Source organism: Larimichthys crocea, chromosome XI, assembly GCF_000972845.2.
Source record: "Larimichthys crocea isolate SSNF chromosome XI, L_crocea_2.0, whole genome shotgun sequence".
NCBI classification, from domain to species: Eukaryota; Metazoa; Chordata; class Actinopteri; family Sciaenidae; genus Larimichthys; species Larimichthys crocea.
In genome coordinates this window covers 363,182-388,851 of record NC_040021.1, presented here as the reverse complement: position 1 = coordinate 388,851, position 25,670 = coordinate 363,182, and the positions used below count along the sequence as shown (strand labels likewise).

Below are 25,670 nucleotides of genomic sequence, written 5' to 3'. Positions count from 1 at the left end.
TCTAACTATGTCTCTGTGCAGGTGTCGTTTTGGTGTGTGGCCGTATCTGTGGCGTTTGTGTGTGCTACAGTTTCACGTAAGACGATGACACCTGAAGTGTGTTCCTTATGTCTGGTCTACTCATTTAGTTTAGTTTGTTTTTTACTAATTTTTGGGGTAACGTGTCACATGACCGACAGGAGCTCTCATGTGTCAAGAGGCACTGACGTACAGGTGGATGTATCCGGTCATTTTTCAAAATAAAACATCTTTCAGACTCTGATAATCAATAAATATTTTTATACACTCTTTCTGTCCGGTACCAGCCCGCGACCCTAAACTATTTTCCAATAACCAAAGACAGAGAAAGAGCATCCATAAGTCTCCTGCTTCAGACAGAAATATCAGTAAAATCAGTTCACATGCACAGTTATTCTCGAGTATAACGGAACCGAGCCCGACACCAAAAACAAGCCACCACAACTGTCCGATCGCTCCGTTTGATCCCGTGGACTGGACGGAGCCAATCAGGATCCTTCAGGTCTCCGAGAAAAGATGGCCACACCACCTTCTTCTGGGACCAATCAGGGCAGGGCGACCACCTGACTTTACATTCACGATTAAAAATACTACGAGCAAAGATCATCGATAAGCACGTCAACAGTATAATTAACATCATTGGAGTTTAGTGTGTGTTGGGGATTATTTTCTGCTATTTTATATTAATAAACAAACACATATTAGGTTATATCGATATAAAGAATCATCCTGTTTTGCAGTTTGAACATGAATAAATCTCTTTGTGTCTCTTCAAACACATACATACATATACACACAGATACTGCTCTGTACACTCATATCTTCTATCTGTGTGTGTGTGTGTGTGTGTGTTTGCTTACATGCATGCGTTTGTTAATTAAACTGATTAAACTGTTGCCCCTGATGATGTGAGGCTCTGCCTCTGTGCTTGCCTCATCTTTTTCACACTCTCTCTTTGTGTTTGGTCTCTCCGCGTTTTGTTTCGTCTCTAACTGTTTTATCCTTGTCGTTTTCTTTTCCTTTCGTCTCTCGTCCTTGTGTTCTCGTACGCCCCCCGCATGCTGCGTGTATGAGAGACATATGTTTGCAGTGTGTGTGTGTGCATGCAGTCTGTGTGTGTATGCCTTTTTACGTTTGCATGTGTGTGACTTTGTAGTTGTGTGTTGTGCGAGAGACTGCGTCTCGTCCCACTGGTCCAGGTTGTGACCTCGGCTTTCATCTCCTTAGTCTGAGGCTCCTGCAGCCCACTGCGCTCTGCTCCCAGCCAACAACGCAGCAGATGTCACCAGACACTGCAGCACACACACACACACAGTCATATGTACACACACACACAGTGTCCCTCTTTAATATGCACACAAAGGCTCACGGCATGTATACGCATACAGTATATAATCTCACACACAGACAAACTCCTATCCTGTCACACACGTACACAGACACGTATAGATACATTTCCGGCCCGTACACACACACACACACACACACACACACACACACACACACACACACACACACACACACACACACACACACACACGTGCAGAGCGTGAACCAGACCAAACAGGTTTTTGTTTTGACTCGCACAGTGTGACGTTTGACCCCAAAATAAACATCAAAACACAGAGTGTCACCTGGGAAACATCTGTATTCCCACCTGTGTAGCCTTCATATGGTTTCATCCTGTGTGTGTTTTGACTGGAGGTGTTGATGTTACAAACTGCAGATCATACCGTACAATATTTTGGCTAAACTCAATGTATATTTCACAATGTATCTCAATGTATATCTCACAGGCGTGAGATTTATTTATTTATTTATTCATTTAGGATGATAAATCTCACGCCTGTGAAATACACATTTGATGCACTTCAGTGTTATTTTGATTGGAATGCAGCATGCTTAGCTGCTTAACTAATATTTAATTTGTAGTGTTATCAAACTGTTGTTGAATATTACGCCACAAGCTAAAGGTGCATTCACAGGATGAGGCACTGTGGCAGAATCTGGGGGTGTCTGTGCTGAACGTAACCGCTGTGAAACAATCAGGAAATAATTTTTTATTTCGCTTTATTGATGCCGCTGCTCGCTCACTATCATTCACTGTCTAAGTCGCTTAACCAGCGCTCGCAGGAAACTTTATCCTGTCACCGTTTTGCAGCCAGACTCAGATTTAGAACAGAGTTTAGCTGGTCACAGTTTCTGAGACATTTCAGGTTTGCCCAATCCGATCTGAGCGTCTCATCGCATCATTTCTTTTTTGGGACATCTCTGCAACTCCTGCCGCCGCAGCCACAACGCACTACCCAAATGAAACGAATGGGAAAACCTGCGTTTTCGCCACAGCGCCCGACTCAGATCTGTTTGTGTAATGGCATCACAATGGAGTCAGAGTCTAACCAGACACGACTTGCATGTTCTTTTCAAAAGGAAGCAAGGTAACTGAAATCAATATTATTTCAGTACTGTCTGTTCAGTCACGGCGGATGCTGTGCTCGATCTAACCGACCAGTTCCTGTTATGGGAAAACAAATCAGTGTTTGCGTGCCTTACCTGATACCGAGGGTTTAAAGTATTATCATATCTCTAATTTTAATCTGGGGCATGCTGGAGTCATAGAGGTTTATGGCACGTACCACATAATCTCAATATCCGTGGTTTGATTCCAGCTGGCAACCTTTTTACTGCGTGCAATCCCTTCCACCTTCCTCAAGCTCACCATTTACAGCGAAGAAGAAGTGTCATTAAAGATGTCACTAAAATGTCAATGAGCAGAATATTAACCCAAATAAAGCTCATTACTGTTACAGTATGGCGATGGCTGCTGTCCCAGGCCCAGCCCGCCCAGGCTCTGCAGGACCTGCCAGCTCACTGTGTTCAGGCTTGTGCCGGTCTAGAAAACAGGCTGTACCTCCTCCTCCTGTTACTGCCTCCTGTCCCCAAGCTGACCCAGGAGACACACACACACACACACTCTGGCAAGGTTCAGGAGTGGTGTCTACTGTATCAGGTTTTTTTGGGGGGTTGATGTAAAGTGAGCCTCGAACCAACCCCAGTGAAGTGAATGGGGGGAGGTAAGAAAAGGAGGTGAGGAAGGAGGGAGCCTGATAGACTGAGGTTCTATTTGTTCAAGGCGTGTTATTTGTTCTCTTGAATTCGTAAACACCACGCTGTCCATTGACAGAAACCCGATGTGCAGGTAAACATCCAGTGCTCGGTCACGACCTCACAGTGTTTGTGGCATTTGTTTAAACAGCGTTGACATGCAAGTTCTAGTTTCATCGAGCTAGTCGTTGAACCTTTTCCCGTAACGTTGCCACGTCTCTCAGAGCTTTAGTCGTCACATCTCAGCGACTCTCAGTCGAACGTCTTTGGGTTGCCACACCCTCCGTTATCAGTCATCTCCGAGGTCGTCCTCTATCACCTGCCCTCGTCCTCGGCCCGCTCTAATCAGACTTCCTCCCCGTCTTCAACCTCCTTTCACCTTGTTTTTGGTGTCACGTCTTACCCGGTGACGATGGGTGGTCAGACAGTTCTGGTGGATGCGAGGAGCGATTAGACGACAGCGGAACAGTTATCTCCGCGTTTGGGTTATTTATTTTTCTTGTGCGCGACTTAAGATGGCTGCTGGTGATGGAGACAGGCCTGTGTGGCCCGCAAAACACTGCCCCTCTGCAAATCCCCCTGTTTATCCACAAGCTTGACCCGCTGGGCCGCTGGTAGATTCGTGTGACTTGTGTGTGTGTGTGTGTGTGTGTGTGTGTGTGTGTGTGTGTGTGTGTGTGTGTGTGTGTGTGTGTGTGTGTGATGGTGGCAAAGGAAAACGTGTGAACGCATGAGGTTTGTGAACTCGGGTTAAACTCGTGCGCAGCGTGACTCGTTTGACATTATCTCCTTAAGATCCGCTCACTGGGAGTACGTGCAAGTGTGTGTTTGTATGAGCATTTTAGGGAGTTGACGCAGACACACACACACACACACACACACACACACACACACACACAGATACTGGCAAACTGAGGCGACTGTTCTGCTAAGTGGCAATGAATAGGGTCTTGTGATGTGCTCTGATGCCAGTGCTAAGCCAGCCACTGACAGTTAGACTGATCCCCAAACATGTCTCTGTTTGGGATATAAATCTGTACTCGGAGTACCACACCCAGAGAGGACGGGGTCAAGAATTCGAGGTGACTTGCAGTAAAAGCGTGGGCGTTCAGGAGATGTGACTCCTCTCGGGCGTGTCACTTGTCAAAATGTGCTTTAAGCAAAGGTGAAACGATGAAGACGGAAAAAAGTACAAGAAAATCTGCAACAGCGTTGCAGTGTGGGATTTAGTGGCATCCAAAAGTGCCGATTGCAACCCCCTCAACCCGCTTTTTCTTCCCTGAAGTGAAGGAGAAACTACAGCGGCTGTAAAAATGTTCGACTCTCGGGCCAGCGTTCGGTTTGTCTGTCCTGGGCTACTGTAGAAAGACGGCGGTTCAACATGGTGGACTCCTGAAAATTAAATTTCATTTCCGAGCCACTCGATCAAAGCGGTCAGAGACTCGACGTGAGAGAGGTTGTTTTTGTCTCACATAAACAGAATTGGGGAACCCTTTTGTTCTTTCGTGAAACAGGAATTTCAAAGAAGAAGGACACACACACACACACACACACACACACACACACACACACACACACACACACACACACACACACACACACTAAGGCACACCAGCTCCTTATCCAATCCCTCCACTAATTCCCCCTTGGTAGAAGGTGTTCATTGTTTCTCTTTCATTCTAATCTCTCCCTCTCCTCTTTTTAAAATCCATATTAGATTCTCTTTGAGTTGGCCACAATCAGAGGCACTGAAGCAGAGCATCACCCTGCTAATGCTCTTTGTCTCCCCAGATTTGTCACTTAGCATGGAGAGTACACCTTTGTCATGGAGCAGGGTGGGAGAGAGGCAGACTCTCACATGGGGCAATTGTTTCTTGTCACAGGCCATCTTTAAACCCCCCCCCTCCTCCCTTCCCCTTACGCAAATCAGCTTTGCTCTGGATTAGAGCCCTATCATAGCTCTCAGATCTGCCTAAAAACAGCTAAAACAAACAGATCCTTCAGGTTAAAATGCATCCCTTAAAATCCCTGTGTTGTCTTCTACCTGGAAATCATCGTTTGATATCTCTGAAATATTAAAAAAAATGCAGTCTGGGATTTCACCTGAGCCTCTTAGCATCCTTTGTGATTTGGTAGTGATGCTAAAACAAGACGGGATGCAGTCATCACAATACTACATGCTTAAATAAGACGTCTGTGGGGAAACGGAGTGCACATGGTCACACACGAACTAAGAACTAAGAGCCAGTGTTGTCATTAGGCAGCGCCTGCCAGACGTTGTTTTGTTGTTTGTCTGCAGTTTATCGCTTCTAAGTTTTTCTGCTTTGGATGTTTTTTGTGTCATAAAACGAGGCGACGGCTCAGAAGAACTTCACACACACTCAAAACTACTCCATCATCTTTCATGCACTCAAATCTGTCCAACTTTATACATGTGGACATGTTGTTGGACACACACACACACACATACACACACACACACACATCTCTGGCAGCGTCCGCCACCGGAGGTGAATCTGTCGTCCTGATATCTGAACTGCTGCTTCATGCAGGGGGAGTAATCAATCCCAGATACAGGAGCGGGAGGTATTGGCTCTGTGTGTGTGTGTGTGTGTGTGTGTGTGTGTGTGTGTGTGTGAGTGAGTGATGTTATTGGCCATTTTAGGCCTCTATGATGGCCAGAGATGGTGAAATGGTTGGAAAAGTGATGAGCAGGCACTTCATAGACCAGGGATGAACTCCTGCTATAATCCTGTCGACCTATCTCCCTCCTGTTCTCCCTCCTTCTTGGCTCTGTCTTTCTTTCTCCATCACCCCCTCTCCCTCATTTCCTCCATCTTTCCCCCCCTCCGTCTACTTTTCTTTCTGTCCGTCTCCTCGCTATCCACCTCTCTGTCTTTCATTTTCGTCTTCTCTCCTTCCATTTCTTGACCACCTCCCCCTTCTTTTCCCCCCCCCCCCCGTGTCCCTTTCTCTCTCTCTCTCCAGCAGAAGTGCAGAGCCAGGGCTTTTGCCTGCTGGTAATTTATTTTCCCATTAGCCCCCTGTCTGAAGTGCATGCTCTGGGTCTGAGTGTGTGTGTGGGGCACTGAGGGCCACCCAAAAGAAAGACCCGGAGAGTCGAAGAGAGGAGGGCACCCTGGACACACTGATAAGACGAGAGAGAGAGAGCGAGGCAGGGAGGGAGCGACAGAAATGAAGGGAGAAAGAGAGGATATGAGATACTGGCTTGGTGTCCATCTAAGCATTTTCGCTGCTTCTGAATTATGATGCAGGCTAATTAGAAAAGCTCAATGAAAACGGCAGAACTGGTGTGATAATCAATTTAACAAAGATGCCAAATATCTGCTGGTTCCAGCTTCTTTTCTTGTTTCATAAAACTGTAAATTAAATTTCTCTGGGTCGTTAAAAACTCGACACCAGCTTGTGCTCTTTGGCTTTTTATTCACTAAATGATTAATTTAAATATAAACAAACAATTGTAAGTTATAATAAAACTCTTAATTGCAGACTAAGGTGTAAACTGGTTACAACAAAGACCGGTTGTGTCAGTCTGTATATCTAAAGGTTCATTTGCATACACACCCTGTTAACGGCTTCACCAGCTTACAGTCGGGGGTAAAAGATGAGCTGAGTGACGCCTTTCTTAACGATGCTACTCTTAAGATCAGTAGTGGGCTCACACTTTCGGTTCAGAGCCAAAGAGCACGTCGCTGCCAGCCGGTGATGAAGTGATAAACACCGGCCCGGTATACTTAAACTGGACTCCTCGTCCAAACGTGAGATTCAAGTGTAGCTGCACCCATGTTATCTGCATCAAGTGTCACAGATATAATAAACTGGAGCTCATAGTAATGACACAAACATACACTCAAGTCAAGTGTGACCTTTTTTAAAGAAAGGTCAGCGAGTTTGAAGGAAGCCAGTCGATCATTTTGTGGTTAGAGCGTCGTCGTCGAGATGATTTGATCTGAACGTTTCATTAACGTTGTTGAACGTCTGGAATATTGTTGTTCTTTACTGTATTTCTGGCTTGGCTTGGTGCTAGCAAGAGTTTAGTCCCCAATAAAACAGTCTCCTCCTCCTCCTCCTCCTCCTCCTCATCTGCTGCCATCAGAGTCAACCCTGCACCACAAACACTTGATTATGTCTCTACTGACTGATTATCAATATGTGTGATAACTCCTGCCTGGCATGAATATTGGCTTCAGATACGAGAGATATCATCTGTCAGAGCAGTTGAAATGTATTCAATAAACAAGTTATTACAACGCGATGCCGTTTAGCACTAGAACAGGTGTGACCATGCTTTTGCAGGTGTTTTATATTGTGAAGAATGCTGGAGACATGGTGCTTCTTATGTGGCCCTCTCCACATGTAGGACACATCGTGGTATTGTATCAGGACAGACTCTGTGAGATTTGTCTTCACCCAGTTTTGTTTCCAGTGGTTGGTGCACTCTGTACTGATCGTTCTTGTACCTGGCAGTAGGAGCCCGCCAGTTTGTCTCATATCCAGTTTCTAACTGTTGTTTAAAAACAAAAACAAAAAGGACTTCACGTCTGGAGCTCTGTGTCATTCTAAACTATATTCAGCCAAAACTGCAGCACATTGCACACTGTGCCTGTAATCTGCTGTCCTCTCCTTTAAAACAAGTCTAATCCTGCTCTTGTTGTGACTAATCGCCCTCCTCTCCCTCTCTTCACTCACTTTCCCCTCAACTGTTTGTGTCAACCTTGTTTTTGTTGTTGTTGTTGTTGTTGTGGTTGCCCCCCTTACAGGGGACGAGGAGGTGGTCAGTGATTTTTATTTTTGGGCGGTTTGAGTTAAATCTGATCCACGCTGCGGTTCTCGTGAAGAGAAATCCTGTGGTCCCTTTTTTTTCTTCCTGTGTGTGTGTGACAATACACATGAAAGCCATTTGCACAGTTCATTCCATTATTAAGACCATTGTCATTGTAATTCACATAACCATAGTGATAGTACTGCATGCCTTTTATGTCCATTGTTGCCTTTTTAAAAATACACACACACACACACTGCTCGGGGAGAAAAATAAATCCTCACATATAATAGTAGCAGATGAATAAATTGGTCTTAATCTGAGTGTGTGTGTGTGTGTGTGTGTCTCTAGCGCCTATAGTGCAGTATTCATAGGTGGTATGTAAAAAGGCCCGTCTTATCAGTTATCAGGGGAGGCCAAATTGACACAGAGGAATCACTCCATTGTGTGTGGATTCAAAGAGAGATGTGAGCACATTGGATGTCTCCATTTCCAATAACTGTGACCTTGAGGCGAGAGGAATAGCACCGTGCACCCCCACCTCCTCCATCACCACCACCACCACCTCCACCTCCACCACCAGCACGCCTCCAATCTGCTGACTGCTGAATTCAACCAGAGCCAGCTGATTTTGGGGCGTCGGGGCAGAGGGCTAATCGCTGCTACCTCAGGGTTATTCTATAGGGTAAATTGAGTTTTATTTTTTGTCTGAGCCGTGTGAATGCAAATTACAAAGGCCTGTGTACAGTTCTACCCTCCATGTGCACATTATCCTATTCTGAGGTCGAGCTTCACGATTAACGCATTTCATAGCGAGCGGAAGATAAAAGAAAAAAACAGTAGAATGTGTTCAACTCTCATGAACATCCATCGTTCGTCATACACACTTAAAAATAAAGGTTTGAGTTAGATCCTGAAGTGTTTGACAATGAAAAATGTGAGCTAAAATGTAACTTGAGATAGTTGGTACAGGTAAAATGAAGTGTTCAAAAACTTTTCAAACGTGGCTCCAAACTGGAAGAAAAGTGGAGATCAGGAGTAAAACTCTTTCTACCAAATGAACTCAACAAACCTGCCTCCTGTGTGAGACAAATATTTTCTGGTATGTGGTGTAAAAAGTGACAGCGGGCAACTTTTTACTGATTGATTGTTTTAAAAAAAACATTTATTTACAAGGTCATCCCAGACATTAGTGTAAAAAGTTTTTAAAAAGAGTTCATTCAACATCCAGTATATAAAAATCTGAATTAGAATGTTTCATTTTAAAAGCCACATTTGGTAAATTACTTTTAAAAAAGTCATTCAGCAGAGTTATTTCTTACTTTATATAAATTATTATCACATTACTAATTGTAGAATAATTACTTCACAGCATCGTTTCTACACACAAGACAGAAGACATTAGTTGAAGCTACGCGAACAGAAAAAAAAGATGTTTAATGGTTTTTTTTATCAAAACCAGGTCACGATGTTACAAAGATGACTGAAAGAACGAGTTATCAGTACGCTAAAGAACCTTTTTAAAGGTTAAAAAAATATGTATATATATTACATGTAAAAAGTTAAATAACCGTAGTGGTAATTCTTTGCTGAATACGACTTGTTGTAAGTGACCTCAGGTGTCCCCGTCCTCCAGTTTCGGATTGTTTTGTGGCAGCAGGCTTAAGTCAGATAATCATCTACTTGATGTGGAACCAGTGATTCATCACGTATCTTCATCTTCATCATCATCACTGCATCATGATACCACAGTCATGTTTTTATCTTCCTCAACAACTTACTAAACAACGGACGCTCTCTAAAGTTCAGTTGGGTTCAAACCGGTCAAAGCAGCAAAACGAGTGAAGGCGTCACAGTGCACGAGTTCACGTATCGATATTTGTAAATTTTGCACCAGAAATAATGAACGAGTTATCAGGAAGAGAGGTGGGATATGGATCGATGAGCGACATCGATCATTTCTGCTAAAATTAGAAACTAATTGACTGGTGACCTGTTAAAAAGCCATTAGCTGATTGTGTGTGTGTGTGTGTGTGTGTGTGTGTGTGTGTGTGTGTGACCAGGTCCATACAAAGAAAGCCAGCTTCTTTTTTTAGCACTCAGCCTAATTAATCCATCTCTCGGTGACAAAAGGATCCCTGCGCCTCCCTCCTTCCTTCCTCCGGCCCGTCCCATTGGCATTTTGGGGGGCAGAGAGATTCAGCAGGACACCCCGGGCACCCCTCCTGTCCTGACCCCTGCCCCCCCACCAGGGGAGCATCTGTGGATCGATCCGGGGCCAGCTGGCACCAGGGGGAGAGGGGCAGGGACCAGTACCTCCTGACACAGACACACACTTCTTGAATGAAAGCCATTCATCGCCAGCTATGAAATAAATTAGTAGCTTTAAGATTTGATTGCTCTTATTATTTTTAGTGCTTTCGTGTGTGTGTGTGTGTGTGTGTGTGTGTGTGTGTGTGTGTGTGTGTGTGTGTGTGTGTGTGTGTGATGTAGCACAGAGCTAATTGTTGGTCTTAAACGACACGCTGCAGTTGTGCACAGATGCAACTAGGGGGCAGCATACAGCCACCACCCCTCCTGTTCTTTCTATCCTCTCTCTCTCTCCCACTGTGACACACACACACACACACACACACACACACACACACACACACACAGGTATTTAGTCATTCTCTGGGCTCAGGAAGAGAGAGGGCGTATTGATAGTCGTATCCTCTTTGTAATAAATTAAACTTCTGTATTGTCCTTCCCTTTCATTTTACACATTGTCACAACCTCCTAGTCACCCTAATCCCGGCCACCCCCCCTCTTTACCTTCTCTCAAACACACACACACACACACTCTCACATGCACACACACACACATTGATTGACAAGCACCATCCGGGGAAATGGAGCAGATTTCCATTGTTTGCTGTCCCTGCTCAAATCTGTTGAAATGGTTATTCCATTCTTGTGCCGGGGTATTTGCATATCCTTAAGTATTTCCCATTTTTCAAGACCCCTCTCCCCCCTTTTTGCTCCTCATCCTCCCTTTTGCTAAATCCCCTCTTCTTAAGTGTTTGGTGCATTTGGCAAATTCATTCATAACGCATCTACATGCGCTATTAGCTTAGTATAATAGCCAGAGTGTAATCTGCAGAGAGATAAGAGGTGGAGAGGGAGACTTCTTTCCCCATCTTCCTCTTCTCCTGATGGGCTGCTCTGCGGACAAGTTGGGGTTGGAGGTGGTGGCGGCGGCGGGGTGATATGTCATTATGTTTCTCCAGCCAAAGCGACGGAGCTCAAATGTCAGCACGAAATGTCAAGTGGCCTCACTAGTCAGTCGGCCGGTTTCTTCTGTAGTTTTTTTTTATTTAATTATTGGTGCGAGGAAGGAGGCGAAGATGGAGAGAGATGGAAGGATAGGAGAGTTGGATGAGGTGTACGGGAACAGATAACAGATTCTGAGTTTAGTCTTTGAGTTAATTCATTCAGTTTATCTACTCGTTGTGTTTGAGGCCTCATAATCACGAGACAAACAAATACAAAGACAACAGAACATGGGGAGTTTTAATTCAGTACAAAACACATTTTCAACTTTTGCCCGTCTCACAGAGGTGATTCTTTCCATTACAACGATTTCATAAATAATATCAAACCATTCCTCTATAGGCTCCGTCTGGATTCAGCAGCTCCTCTCAGTAAACCAAACAGCTGTTTTGTTTTCATATTTGCACAAGATGAACGTAGAAATCCAAAGAGAAGTTCCTAAAATCATCAAAATATCGTCTAATGACTTATTCTGCGTGGATCTCACACCAGAGGGTCGTCTCCAGCAGCTGTTAACATGAGCTTAAGAAGAGGCTGAGTTTGATATAATCCAGATTTTTTTATGTTGTTGGTGGTCTTAATTATTTAGGGCACATGATTGGCTGCTTTTGCTGTTCGCCGCGTCAAAGTTAAACGATTCATAGTCTGAATGCAGCGTTAATACTCGATGGTTCTGAACACTGAGAATTTAAATGCTGTGCTGGCCCACAGATTTGAAGCTTACATAGTTTCTCACTATATTACCAAAAGCTTTACCACTCTGTACTGATACCAACTCTGTCTCTCTGTATATATGTGTGTGTGTGTGTGTGTGTTTGAATGAATACCCTGCGGTCCTCAGCGATAAGGCTGAGATTGAGTTTTCCCCACAGAGCCGAAGCCTCTGAGATGTGTGTGTGTGTGTGTGTGTTTGTGTGTGAAGACATCAGGAAACGGGCAATGTAAAGAGCTCGTATCGCTTTATCTAGCGAACACGGCAGAGTGTATGTGTATATGTATATGCGCCCTCAAACTGGTGTTGTGTGGAAGAGAGCTAGCTGCTCCGCTTTGTTCAGCATTGTGCACACGAGAGGATGAATCCTCGGGGCTCGATTCACAGCTGAGACAAGGCGGTATTTATATGTCTGTGGTATAATAACACAAATGTGTGTGTGTAGGTGTGTCTGCAGTCATATATGCTGCTTTTAGACATGCACGCGGTGATACAGAGACAAAAAAGGGAGAGAGAGAGCGCCTTCAATCCACACGGCCTGTGAGGGAACGCCGGCGTCTGATCAGTTAACCAGCTGAACGTGGCACTTTCCCATCACACAGAAACAGAAAAGATGGGGCACGGTATGTCAGTGGTATCAACACAGCGAGGAGGTGAAGCGGTGTGCTGTTCACTGACAGCGTGGCGCTTCCACAGCCAGACAAAACCCGGCAGTTTGTGTTGGAGGCAGAGGGAGGAGGGGGTGCAGACAAAAGGCTGGAACATCCCCAACTGTTTAGTTTCCATATCTAGCAGTCAGTGACAAGGCTTTCCGGCAGTTCTTATTTTTTCATACACCGTCCTCTGGTGAGCACACACACACACACACACACCCCTGTCACTGATGCTAGAACTCTTATCACCTGGTCTGTGGCATATTCCCAAATTCCAATTTGACTGCTAGCCTCTGGCCCAGAGCACATCTCTGAAAAGAAGTACAGCGAAAATGGCTTCAGCATGGACCGCTTGATAGGAAATGCCAGGACGGATTTCACAAAGAGGAGCGCAGGAGGCAGCCTGTTCTGACTTTACCAACCAACAGTGACCAAATGCAGCGTTATTTATCGGGATATTGCAATCACCGGTGATTTGTAGTAACCTTCAATCCCAAAAGGAGGATGTGAACTGTCAATTAAACCTGTATTCACCTTAATGTGCTTCATCATCTTCTCTCCCTCTCCAGGAGTCTCCATCAGGGCGGAGGAAGGCCTTAGCCACCAGCAGTATAAACATGAAACAATACGCCAGTCCAATGCCCACGCAGACGGACGTCAAGCTCAAGTTCAAGCCGCTGTCGAAGAAGGTGGTGTCGGCCACGCTGCAGTTCTCGCTCTCCTGCATCTTCCTCCGTGAGGGAAAGGCCACGTAAGTCATGGTTCGCTCATGTGACGCCGTTCTTTTAACACTTTCTGCTTGTTCTTAACGAAGTGTTCGTGTTGGTGATGGTCCGCTTGTAACCGCTCTTCCTCTTTGTTAATGTTGTTATTTTGATTTTAGGAGTTTCCCTCGTAGCACATCACATAAAATTTCTCAAAATTTCTCGCATCAAAGTTGATTTCCAGCTATTTTTTTCATCTTTTTTTAGTGAGATTTCAGGTCAACAAAACACATGCAGTCAAACACATCGGCATCATCTGTACCTGAATGAGACTTCTTGAGTGATACTCGGTTAGACACACGGCGGATTGAGCTAAAGGAGCAGAAGACGCTGCAGCGACGTGTTGTCAGACATTTCTAATAACACTCTGAGCCAGTCCGGAGCAAAAACGAGCATTTTTAATTGATGTATTTTAATGTTTTATGTTGCACGCTGGAGCAATTTCACAAACTGTTGTCCACATTAAACTCTTTGACACACAAACAGAAGTTTAAATATGTTGTGAGGGAGGGTGTGTGTGTGTGTGTGTGTGTGTGTGTGTTCTCTGAATGTCTACCCTCATCATGAAAATCTATAAGAACACACACACATAATGCATGAAGACCCAACATGTACACACATTAGTTATTCAGACTCACATCCTTTGATTGCACAAAACACACACACACACACACACACACACACACACACACACACACTGTTTGCAGCTTCTCATTCATTCTCACATTTTCCCTCTTTGATTCCACCAACTTTCATTTGAGGACACACACTCTGAGCCGCTGTGTTCGCCGTTTGTTATTCATTCTAATTTGATAGCAGCAACTTTCATTTAAAGACAGGCGCACACACACACAGACACACAGACACACACACACACACACACACACAAATACTGAGCCAGAGCAGAGCAACAAGGCCTTTGTTGTGGCGCGGACGGCGGGTCGATGGCGCGTAACCCTTGTTAACCCTTCGGGGAATGATGTCAACCACACAAACAAACTCAATCACAACAGTTCAAATGAGCCTCCGGGTCTGGGAAACACCAAACACAAAGAACAGAGAGGAGAATACATTGATTATGATGGAGCGGTGGTATCGAGGGACCGGAGGGCGGGGGTACACAACACTACATAAAATAGAAGGGATACTGTAGAAGTTGATGCATCTGTGAATAAAGTGGTGGGGAGGAAATAAGAGACAATGGGGGGACGGGAGAGAGAGGAGAGAGGATGAGCAGGGAAGTCTTCAGTGATGATGAGATGGAGGTTTGTGAAGTGAAGGAACGAGTGGTGGAAGAGACGCTTTACATGTGACTTATTGGCAGCTGTGTTGAATTGTGTGTGTTCCTTCGTTACCTTGTTATCTCTGCTAGTTGTTTATCTATTTCGGGGGTGTCGTGGTCACTAAAATGTTCAGGCCTGTGTGCTTTAGTCTCTTAACAACTACTAAATGTGTATTATATGTCTTTTGAGTGTAGTTTCTACCCATGCACATGAGCCCCTGTGTCTGTTTCCATGGTCCAGTGATGAGGACATGCAAAGCCTGGCCAGCCTGATGAGCATGAAGCAGGCTGACATCGGCAACCTGGACGACTTCGAGGAGGAGAACGAGGAGGACGAGGAGAACAGGGTTAACCAGGAGGAGAAGGCTGCCAAGATCACAGGTAAAGACAAACGCGAAGCACTTTATTTTATTTCTTTGGCAGGTGACGGATGTGTGGTTTTATTTTCTGTGATCCCTTTCCCCTGCGTCGGTAAGTCGGTGTTAAAATAGTGAAATGCTCCCAGTAAACGTTGCCATGTTCCCAGACTGACTCCTCTGCGGATAAAATCAGCAATCCTCCTGAATAATCGCTGCAGAATAACCAGGACGTTTCCTGCAGCCGGGCATCAACTGTGCTTCTTTCTTGACTTCCTTTGTTTTTCTTGTTTATGCCTCTGTGAGTACGGACGTGCGTGTGCATGCTTGCAAATCTGTAAATTCATTTCCATTATTTTTGCCAGCTTCAGGTTATCTACTGCTTTCCTTCCCCCCTCGTTCCCTGCTCCCTTTCCCGTGTTGGTGGACTCGTCGACTAGCCTTCCATACATCCATGTTGGGGATTCACTCTGTGGTCTAATGTATGGACCTTGCCGCTTTCTGCTTTGCTTAATCCAACTTTGGCTTCGTGTTAAGCTTCATGCTTTCTCTCCTTTCTCTTCCCTTCCTTGCTCTTTGTCTCATTTATATGTATATGCATTGAGCGCCTACAGCGATGCTTCACTAGCGTGTGTGTCCCTGAATCAAAGGCCTGGCCAAGCTGCCAAAAAAAACTCCCCGCTATCATACGACCTCCATCCAACAAGCCAGAGAGCTGCTGCTCCGGCAACACTGAGCTAACCGACGCTACATATGTTCTCTCTTTACCTTTTACATCCAGCATGTAAATATGAAAAGAGAATGCATTAAAGGATGTGTTGTACATCTTTATGGATATATATGTTGTGTGTGTGTGTGTGAGTATAAATCTGTGTGTGTGGATGTTCTCGATGGGTTGTGTTATTTTGCCTTGTTCACTGCCTTTCTTCCTTCCTCCCTTCCTGTATGGCCCTGTCGTTTACAGAGATAGTAAACCAGTTGAATGCCCTCAGCTGCTTACATGGGGATGATGATGATGATGATGATGGTGTCCTTAAGCGAGCACGCAAAGCAACCGCTAAGCCTGCCGCTTCCTCCCAAGGTCTTTTATCACCTTTCTTTCACCTTTTCTCACCCTGTTATATCATCCTGTGAACATTGTGTCTCCTCTACACTCCCCTTCATCATCACCACTTCTTTTTATTTTTCTTAATCTGTCCTTCTCTAGCTGTCCTCTCTCTTTGTTTTCTCTCAACCCCCTCCCGATCCTCCTTTATATCGGTATCGTGATCGTGTTGTGGTCTTATAATTTATCTCGGTCCGTGTGGTGACGTGCCGTGTTGCGAACACATCAGTCGGTGTTCATTCTTCTTTTGGTCCCTCTTCTTTGTTTTTTGACAGTGTGGCCTTCCTCATTCTTTTTCTGCAATTGGTAGTGAACCAAACAAAGTATATGAAATCCAAATAAACATTTATAACGCACAAAAATCGTTTCTGGAAGACAAAAACTTTGTATTGGATCTGTGGCACGAGGCCTCAAGCTGGAGAGAGCGCCGCAGTAATCCATTGATATGTTAGATGCAGTCGCGTTGGGGTAGTCGTAACATCAGTATTACGTCAGGGGACTGTGCCTCATCATCAGTGAAGGGTTAAACTATTCAACTAATCGTTGTCATTGTTGTAAGGAGAGGTGCGAGGGAGCGTGGAAGAGAAAACATCACACAGACCAGAAGGTGTGCAGGAAAATCAACAACCGAAAACATTCTCTCCTATTCCCGATACATAAACACTGTGAGAGCCGATCGAGGTAGAACTCTGGAACGGAGAGCCGACAATGTTAACAATAAAAAAACAAACATAATTTTCTTAAATCGCTCGGACAAACAAAGTCTTATCGAAATCACAGTACCCACCTACGAAAGGGTAACTGTTGAGGCGTGCTTCCTCTTTGAGCACCAGCCCAAGATGGCCTACACAGGAAGAACTCAAACAGGTTCTGGTTTCACTACATTATAGCATGTTTTAGAAATGTTGACAACAATTCTGTGTCTCTCATCTGATATTGTAACTGAAATAAAATAAAGAAAGCAAAGAAAGCGTTGGTGTTTCCTCGCAGTCATCGTCACATTTTACACACACGTGTTCTCTGACTGGAAAACAAGTGAGCTCATTTAGGTTTCTTGGATTCTCAAGTTACTCTACCTGCACCCCCCCTGGCTCTTCTGCTTGGATAGTGAACAGTCGCAAACTACACACTGACGCGCACACACACACACAGATGTAAATACACACCCTCGCCGTGGCCTAAAATGGGTCATGAATGTTGTCCGTAAGAGGGAAAGTGCTGCACCTCTTATCAGCTCCCACCACTTCACATAGCCACCCTACATATAGACCAAGGGACTCGCACACACACACACAGCACTTGTTCTCTTTGCTCAGATTCACACACAGCGCTCAGCAGCACTTCTTGGCATCTACCTCACACACATTTGCGCTCTTTTCAAGCTGACCTGCACCCTGGCAGCATGCGATTGGGCTACGGCGAGGATGATGAAGATAAGTTGGACAGTTCTCAGCCCTTCTGGCTCGGATCTCCATGGCAACTTTACACCGCCTTCACTGTCTCCCACAGTAACCCTCCATACCACACAAATTTTCCCAGAATGCCACTGCTGTACATGCATTGAAGTGGAGCTGAGGAGCACAGAAACACTCTTCACGCTCATGGTTCACTCCAAAGTGCAGATATCGGTCTGTTTGGGTTTGTTTGTGAATGTTTGTTTGTGTTCATTTCATTTTTTTGACCCTGTAGTTGTCATTCTTCTTCAGCATCGTTGTTTGTGTGTGTGACTTTTTTGTGTTGAACTCTGTTGCGGCGACAGAGCTGATCAGCAAGCTGAACTTCCTGGAAGACGAGGATCAGGACGCGCTTCCCACCATGTGCACAAATCCCTTCGATGACCCCGATGACGATCTTCATCCAAACCACCTTAACCCCTTTGGTGATCCTGATGAGGACGGTATGTTTACCTCTTCAGTCTGAATTTATCATGATGGATATAATCGAGAATTTAGTTTTTAGGCTTTGGTCTCATTGAGGAAAGTGTTTATTTTGGGGGTAGTCGGTAGAATGACAGCAGGTGCAGGTTAAAGGTTTGGACATGCACATACCACGAATGCGTGTAGTCATGTGAAACTATAGCATGCAGGCTTCAGTGCCTTCAGTCAGACAGCTAAACCAATATTTACGTCAGACCACCTGAGCAGGCAGGTGCATTACGCTGGATTATTTGTTTTGAATGTTTAGTTGTGTTTAATCTGAACCTTAGTCCGTATGAGTCTTGTTTATATATGTATTCATACACATCCTATGTGTCACATGCTAATCTTATTCAAGCAGCGTTGAAACTCGATATACCTTTACTGGATTTGTTTTGAGGACGGATTTATTCAGAAGCAGCAGTGTGTGAGCATCTGAGGGCACACAAAACATATTAAAAAGGTTTAAATGCAGCAAAATGATGCTGTGATAGAAATAAAATCTATAACCGTGCTGCATGTGCCTGAAAATGACGTTTTTTGTCTTCCAAGTGAACTAATGTGAACCAAATATGTGTAAAATACAAAAGTTAGTGTGTATAATGAGATGGTTGTAGATGTTTAAATACACACTATGAGAAGGTATGCTTAGCTCGTTACCAGGACTACAGTCCTGTTTATTTTGACCTTCTGCTGCCAGACTCTCTAAAGCAGTAAGCTACCACTCAACAAGACACCAAAGAGTCAGTGTGTGTTGTATCTGCATCATCTCTCTCCTCTCCGTCAAACAGAGCCCCCTGCCCAGCCGGTCTCCAGGCAGCGGGTCGATGATGATTCCTTCTACGACCACGACTCCTCGAATCCGTTCAACGAGCCGGACGAACCCGGGACGCAAACGCCTCCGGGGAACCCCTTCGATGATCCCGAACAGGACGTGGACCTCCAGCCTGATCCAGAACCCCCGAAGCCCAGGCAGAGGAAAGGAGTGCGGCCTGTCGACATGAGCAAGTACTTGTACGCAGACACGACTCCCAACGAGGACGAGGAGCTCGACGAGTAAGACACTATTTCCTCATCGCCTAATATTTTCACTCAGCTTGGTTACTGTTTGACATTTTAGTGGCTGAATATTTTAATAATTCAATAAGTAATGAGTGTCCTGAAGCCCTTTCCTTTCTGTCTGAAGTGCATTTAACCTTTTTGTTTGTCAGTGTAGAGCAGTCTCTGTTAGACTGTTTGCTGGAGGGATTTGGATAAAGTAAAACAGCCTACTGACATGCTTCCCATGTCCACGAGTAGCCTGAACTAGAAGCAGTCTGGAAGGATCCAGGCTGCTCAGCTTGGTTACCGGCAGGCCAAGTCGTGTAAGACCCCTCCTTAGAGAGGGGGTACTTGTAGCCCCCCCATCAGGGCAGAGTGACGAGGCAGCTCTTTCAACGGGAACAAGGGCCCTGTTGTTTCACTGCATTCTTTAACCTTGTCTCCCTCCTTTCCCTCCTCTGTCGTTACCTCCCTCCCTCCCTCCCTCCTCCATCAACTTGTTGCCCCATACTTTCCCCCTCCTTAAACTTCCTCCCCAAGACTCTGCTCATTTTTATTTCTCCTCCTTCCTCTTTCATCCTGCCTTTCTTCATTTCTTTAACATCACCTCAGGGTGTCAAATACCGCCCGTTAAGTTCACTGACAAATTCCCAGTGACTTTCCAAGCAGGAACAATGATTAAAAAGTCTTTAAATAGAACATTAGAGGAGATACTGCATGTACTTGTCCACAAAGACAGAAGAGGTGTGTGAATTTATATTTTATTCAAACTGGTAGTGACGCTGAGCTTAATTAAAACAATAAAAATTATTTGTGCCTCTAACTTGGCAGATATTTGTCTTCATATTGAAATGAACCATTCAAAGAGAGACCACAAAAGCAAAAGCACGTTTTCATATTATATTTGATGAATTCAAAGAGCAGAACGCTTCCCTGACTGACCTCTGCAGACGAGCGGTCACACTGTGAATGTACACTCGTAGGTTTTGGCTGTCAGACAGGTCGCCGTATGTTTTAGTCTCCCCGGCTGTCTAAAGACAGGCCGGTTATTGACTGGCATGTTTCTTTTGCTCCGTCTCATACACCAGGAGCTGCTCTCTGCAGAATAGAAAGTTCAAGAGGGCAGCACGGTGTTTTGACTGGCGTCCTTTCACGTGTCTTTTTAGCCAGTGCTGGTCTGTTAAAGCTGCTCTATAGGCCTGCCTGCTTTTCTTCTTCTCCTCACTTCGACTCACTCTGCATCGCTCTGAGCACAGAGCGGCTCTAACCTTCTCTTTCAGACAGATAACTAGTCAATCAGCTTTTTTCTTTCTCACTCTCACCCTCTCCCTCCTCACCCTCTCCATCCAATTCCCTTGTTTGTTTAGGATCGCTTGTTGCATGTTGAGTGACTGTCTCGAGGCCGTGGCCCTCCTTTCAGTGCCACAAGCATGCCTGTATATTGATAACACTTGTGGTATGTGTGTGTGTGTGTGTGTGCCTTCGTACTCCTGCCTGTCTGTCTGTCAGTAGTCCACATTGGGCAGTAAGGATATGAGGTCACGCAGAGCTGACCTCAGTGCACCTGCATCTTCTATTACCACTTGTGTGTGTGTTGTTCATTGTTTTGCACCAAACTCTCGTTTCCATTTAGCAATTTCCTCGTGTTTGACTAAACAATGAGTCAGTAATTCATGGCTGGATGTTTTATGATTTGCTACGCAGACATTTCGTCAAACAGGAGTTGACGTCTCTATGTTCTTTTGTACAAATCCACATGATTGTGAAATTTCAGTCTGTTTCCAACTAATCTCTCCGTCTCTTTTCGTCTGTCACCTGTCCTTTCCCTCCATTCTCAGATCCAACCCGTTCTACGAGCCAAGGACATCGAGCCCTACACGGCCCCCTGCTGGTGGCCCCTCCCTGGATGTGGTCAGCAGCCAAAAGAGGAGGGCTCCCCTGCCCCCGAGTTCTAGCCCTGGCCTCGGCCCCAGTCCAACGGCTCCCAAACCCAGCGCTGTCCCAGACAGGGAGCGAGCCCAGCCGATCGGGCCCAGTCCGGTTGCAGTGGTGATGGGGAGAGAGCTGGCCTCCTCTTCCCCGAAGGTAAACAGGCTTCACTTGAATGTAATAAACCCGACCCTCATGACAGGCACACAAGACAACATGTGATAACTGTTTATATAAAATATAGCAGGGTGGTGCTTAATGCGTCCTCCCTTAAAGGCACACAGCAGATGTTAAACACAAGCCACGATGCTACATAAAACATAAAACATACATACTGTATTTTTCGGGCTATAAGGCGCATTTAAAATCATTTAATTTCCTCAAAAATCAACAGTGCGCCTTATAATCCGGTGCGCTTATAGCCCGAAAAATACGGTACATAAAACAGTCTGACAAGAAGCAACAGACAGACTTGGAGGTGTGTGTACATGTGCTACATATGGACACATACAGTATGACTTTAAATATTGAATAAAATTAATGTGCATGGATATATGTGCACATTGTTTTATGTTTGAAGTTATATTAACAGACCGAGTTTTCTTAGTGGATCCACGCTCGCATAAACAAAAAAAGAGTTTGTAATATTTATGTTTGATTTCATTTCCGCCCCAGGAATGTTTCCCAAAAACAATAAATATCATTTTATGAAGCTAGTAACACAGACCTCCATCACCTCCAACATAAACTGAACCCTCCAGGCAGAAGTCGACTCGCTCTCCTCCACTCTCACTCGCTCTTTGCGGCGTGTGCGTTATTATAACTGAGTGACTTGAAGCATGTTGTGTGTTTGCGCTTGTGTGTCCACATCCAGCGGCCCTTACATTAGCTTTTTTTCCGCCTGTACAATCCCATCTCCTGCCCCATTCTTTATGCTCATCAAACTCCCCGGCTGCTCATTTGAATATAGGTATTTGTTTATTGGGGTGTTTTCGTATGTTTATTTATTTATTTAAATTAGGTAAATCATGGCTGGGTCTAATTAAATGGCTGATGGTCACACACACTCACGGCAGGAGTCAGACCACTGGTGGGGAATGATTGGCTGGGGGTGTGGGGATGGGTGGGGGTTAAACATGTGTGTGTGTGTGTGTGTGTTGGTGGAGGGGTGGGGCTCAATGAGCCTATGTGGGGCTTAAACACAGGGGGCTTAACTACAGCAGAGCGATCACAAGGGGGTGTTGACCCCCTGCACACAAACACACAAGCAAACACACTCTGTACAGTTACTTGCAAACACACACACGCACACACACACACACACACACAGGTCCCTCCTCCCCATGCGGCTGGCTAGCTGACTGTTTTAGTGTAGCTGGGCGGTGACGCTGGCCGTCCATGTAATTATGGCACAGTGCCTTTATCACCCAGCTGCAGTTGCCTGTGACCGTGGGTGAGGGGGCCTAAACCACTTTAATTACCCAAAGCCAGTGGCCTGTGGTGGGCCACACTTCGCCAAGAGATGCCCCTGCCTCTGGAGCTTGGGACGGAGAGAGGGAGGGAGGGAGGGAGGGTTGCAAAGACTGAATTGTGGGTGAGGATTGAAAAGATGGAGGAGGAGGAGGCGGGGTGGTGTGGTGAAGGAGAATAGGTGGAAGATAGTGAAGGGTAGAGGAGAGGAGAACAGTGGGGGGAAGAGAAGGAAGATGGCCAGGGAATTGTAGAAGGAGAGATTGGATGTTCACAGTAAACAAGGATCGGCCTTACAGGGTTTGTTGACATATACAGCCAGTGTGAATAGGTTTCTTATTCACACCAAGCAGTGCCACACACACACACACACACACATGCGCGTCTCAGCCATGTGTAGGCTGTGAGATGACCTTTGAATGTATGAAGTCAGAGAGGATTAAGAGGAGACATTCCCACTATGAGAGGCCAAGACGAAACCAACACATCATCACACTCCGGACGTGTACGGGGTATAGATGTGTGCTCGTGCACGTATGTATCTGTTCTTAGAGTTTGTAGCACGCCTCAGGTGCAGTTCGGCGTGAATGTGAGTTATAACCTTCACCCAAAACACACAGCTAACCTCCACCTCTCATATAAGGTGCATATTCCCCATTTATATTTATTCCTACCAGCTATTCATGTGGGCAGTCGGTGTGTAGGACCAAGATAAACACACATGCAGACAACTAGGTGTAATCTCAGAATGTGAATAGAAATTGATACATTGAAAGACACCTTATTCAGTTATTCATTTACAGCCTGCCCTGAAGGAAACGTCTCGTACGCGTCCCGGTAAATGAAATCTGGTCTTTGCTAACCAAAGATTAGCACGCCATGTATCCCCATTTACATTTTACACATTTATCCAGCGCAAAGGAAACACAAGTGCAGCGTTTGAAGGCGCTTTAACTGTTTGTTAGACCGAACATAAAGGGTCAGAGCGATAGACACAGCCACGAGATAAGACGAGGACATCAGTGCAGGAGGAGGACGATGTGGCTTCTTTCTTACTCAAACTCAAAAACTCTCTTTGTCCTTGTCATGAATTAATTCACTCGGGGAGATTTAAGCATTCAACTTTGTCTTGGATGTAGTTTTATCCTCCTTGTCATTGCATTAAAACCGCCCACTTCAGTGCCAGCCTGTGAAGAATCGGGACATCTACAGGACATATGGTGCGCACCCACTTCCTCTATATACAGGTATTACACATATGGATTGGATTTACATTAAGCTCGAGCAAGAGCTCAGAGCTCTGGACTTTTGCCAGTGGGACGCACGTTCAGCACCGACAATTTATGGACAAGATAAGATTGCAAATGCATTTATTGAAACATGTGGGTTACCAGTTGTTGGGGCGGGGGGAGGGACCCATCCATGTGGGACCTGTGAAAGCAATGCTTAGCAAATTTACATTTAGCATGCAGGGTCAGTGGATAGAGATGTAAATGAAGATGTGCAGCATCTGCAGAGGTTCCAAATGTTTTCGTCTTCATGATGCAGAGCAGATGAGATGCTCATACAACTCGTGAAATCTCTGCCTGAGGTGATCTTGTGCCTGTTTCTTCTTCTTCGCTTCTTTTTGGCTTCTATCTGACAATACTAAGTGACAGCCAGGCGCCGGGCCTGTGAGCTCATATCCAACTTTGTTTGTATTTCTCCATGTGACTTCTAACCCCACCAGGAGCGTTTCAGAAACATTCCACCAGCCAGACTTCTAGTTGAAGTGATTCGAGATATGTAAATATGCCACATTGCTTCATTGTTTTTACATTTGGAACTTTGCACAGGTTGTTTTGTTTTATTTTGAAATTGACCCAGCTCGAGCTGCTCTGTGCAGACTGACCTGGACTATTGTTGTTGTCATATTGCAAACTCAAAATACTGAAATTAGAGGTCCCCGGTATAAAGGAAGGAAGGAAAGAAGAAAGGAAGGAAGTGAAGGTTACGTGCCGTCACTGGGAAAAGTAATGCACCTCTTTACCTTGACTCACAAGAGTTTTTTTCCTTTACTACCATCTCCGTTGTGCATTCACAAACCTTCATCTTTTCATATACACACAGTATGTTCCGTGTATCTGAAATCCGTCTTCAGGTTGGTGAAAGCGACGCTTCACGTCTCTCATGCCAGTATATCTGTCCTTTGTCCTGTCGGGGAGATATAGATCCTCCAAAGACGTCAAGTTTAGCATCTGTGAAGGAGCTGGAAGGATGGAAACGTCTGTGGGATTAATGTAAATGAACAGAGGGAGTTCCTGTTGGGCGGGTTGCGAGCTCTGTCTGGTCTGATTCAGTCCATCTCTTTTCCCTTGGGCTGATTTCACCCGTCCCAAGTAATTCAGTGATCCCCTGCTCCTCCTTTTTGTTTCATCTCCATCTCTATTCCACAGTCAGGCCGCTCTACACTTAGATGCTCTGATCTTTGGATTTTCATCAAGTTTCCGCTTCATGAATTATTTGCCTTATTTTCATATAAAGAAAAGTTGGAAGCCGGCGTCTGTCTGCGGGCAAAAGTTTGAACAGAAAAGTTCTACATTATCCTAATATTTACTGTAAAAATCTTAGAAAGAATAAGACTTCAGCTTCAAGTTGCTGGCACTTAATGAGTCAGACAATATATGTACATCCTAGAACAGTTGATTGCTTTATAAAATACAAAATAGTCGGATATATTTTGGCTTTGTAAGACTTCATTACATATTTTTTTATCCGCTTTTCTTTGGCTCCTACATTACTGTACCCTTTTTTTTATTAATATCACCTGACTTCTCCCTCGATTTCTCTTCACACACACACTCTTTCTTTCCAGAGGTGAGAAAGTGAACCAACACTTAGAGGTAGGTTTTCTTTCTCCCCTTCAGTTGAAGGGCTCGTGTGATTACTTATGTTAATCAAAGGGTTCAAATTAAATAGAGTTTTGCAGGTTGTGAGAGCTTCTGTGCCGGGGGGGAGGCAGAGGCCAGAGCTTCTCCTTCCTCTCCCAGACTTTGTTTCCACAGCCCCCTCCTTCAGTTCAGACTACCTCCAAATTGAAATTAGAATAAATTAACATTATTTAATTGAGTTCGCAAAAGGCTGCGATATTTCTTAATTAGCTTTCACCGGGGTTCGCGGCAGGAGAGGACCGCATCAACGCAGTGAAATGTTACTGAGGTTGACGTGACGACTGAGAGATGCTT

At 45.0% G+C, this 25,670-nt stretch overlaps 1 protein-coding gene across 8 annotated transcripts in view; it reads left to right on the top strand.

Moving 5' to 3' along the window:
• ehbp1 (EH domain binding protein 1) overlaps window positions 1–25,670 on the top strand; it is a 127,162-nt gene that overhangs the window by 26,669 nt on the left and 74,823 nt on the right. For 7 of the 8 annotated variants that reach the window (XM_019260896.2, XM_027284356.1, XM_019260894.2 and 4 more), the window contains exons 6-11: window positions 13,153–13,334; window positions 14,871–15,010; window positions 15,950–16,066; window positions 17,850–17,987; window positions 18,798–19,062; window positions 20,886–21,132. In XM_019260896.2, coding sequence (XP_019116441.1) covers window positions 13,153–13,334; window positions 14,871–15,010; window positions 15,950–16,066; window positions 17,850–17,987; window positions 18,798–19,062; window positions 20,886–21,132 — 1,089 coding nt within the window. The remainder of the gene's footprint in view (window positions 1–13,152; window positions 13,335–14,870; window positions 15,011–15,949; window positions 16,067–17,849; window positions 17,988–18,797; window positions 19,063–20,885; window positions 21,133–25,670) is intronic. The other variant, XM_027284357.1, reaches the window with a different exon arrangement.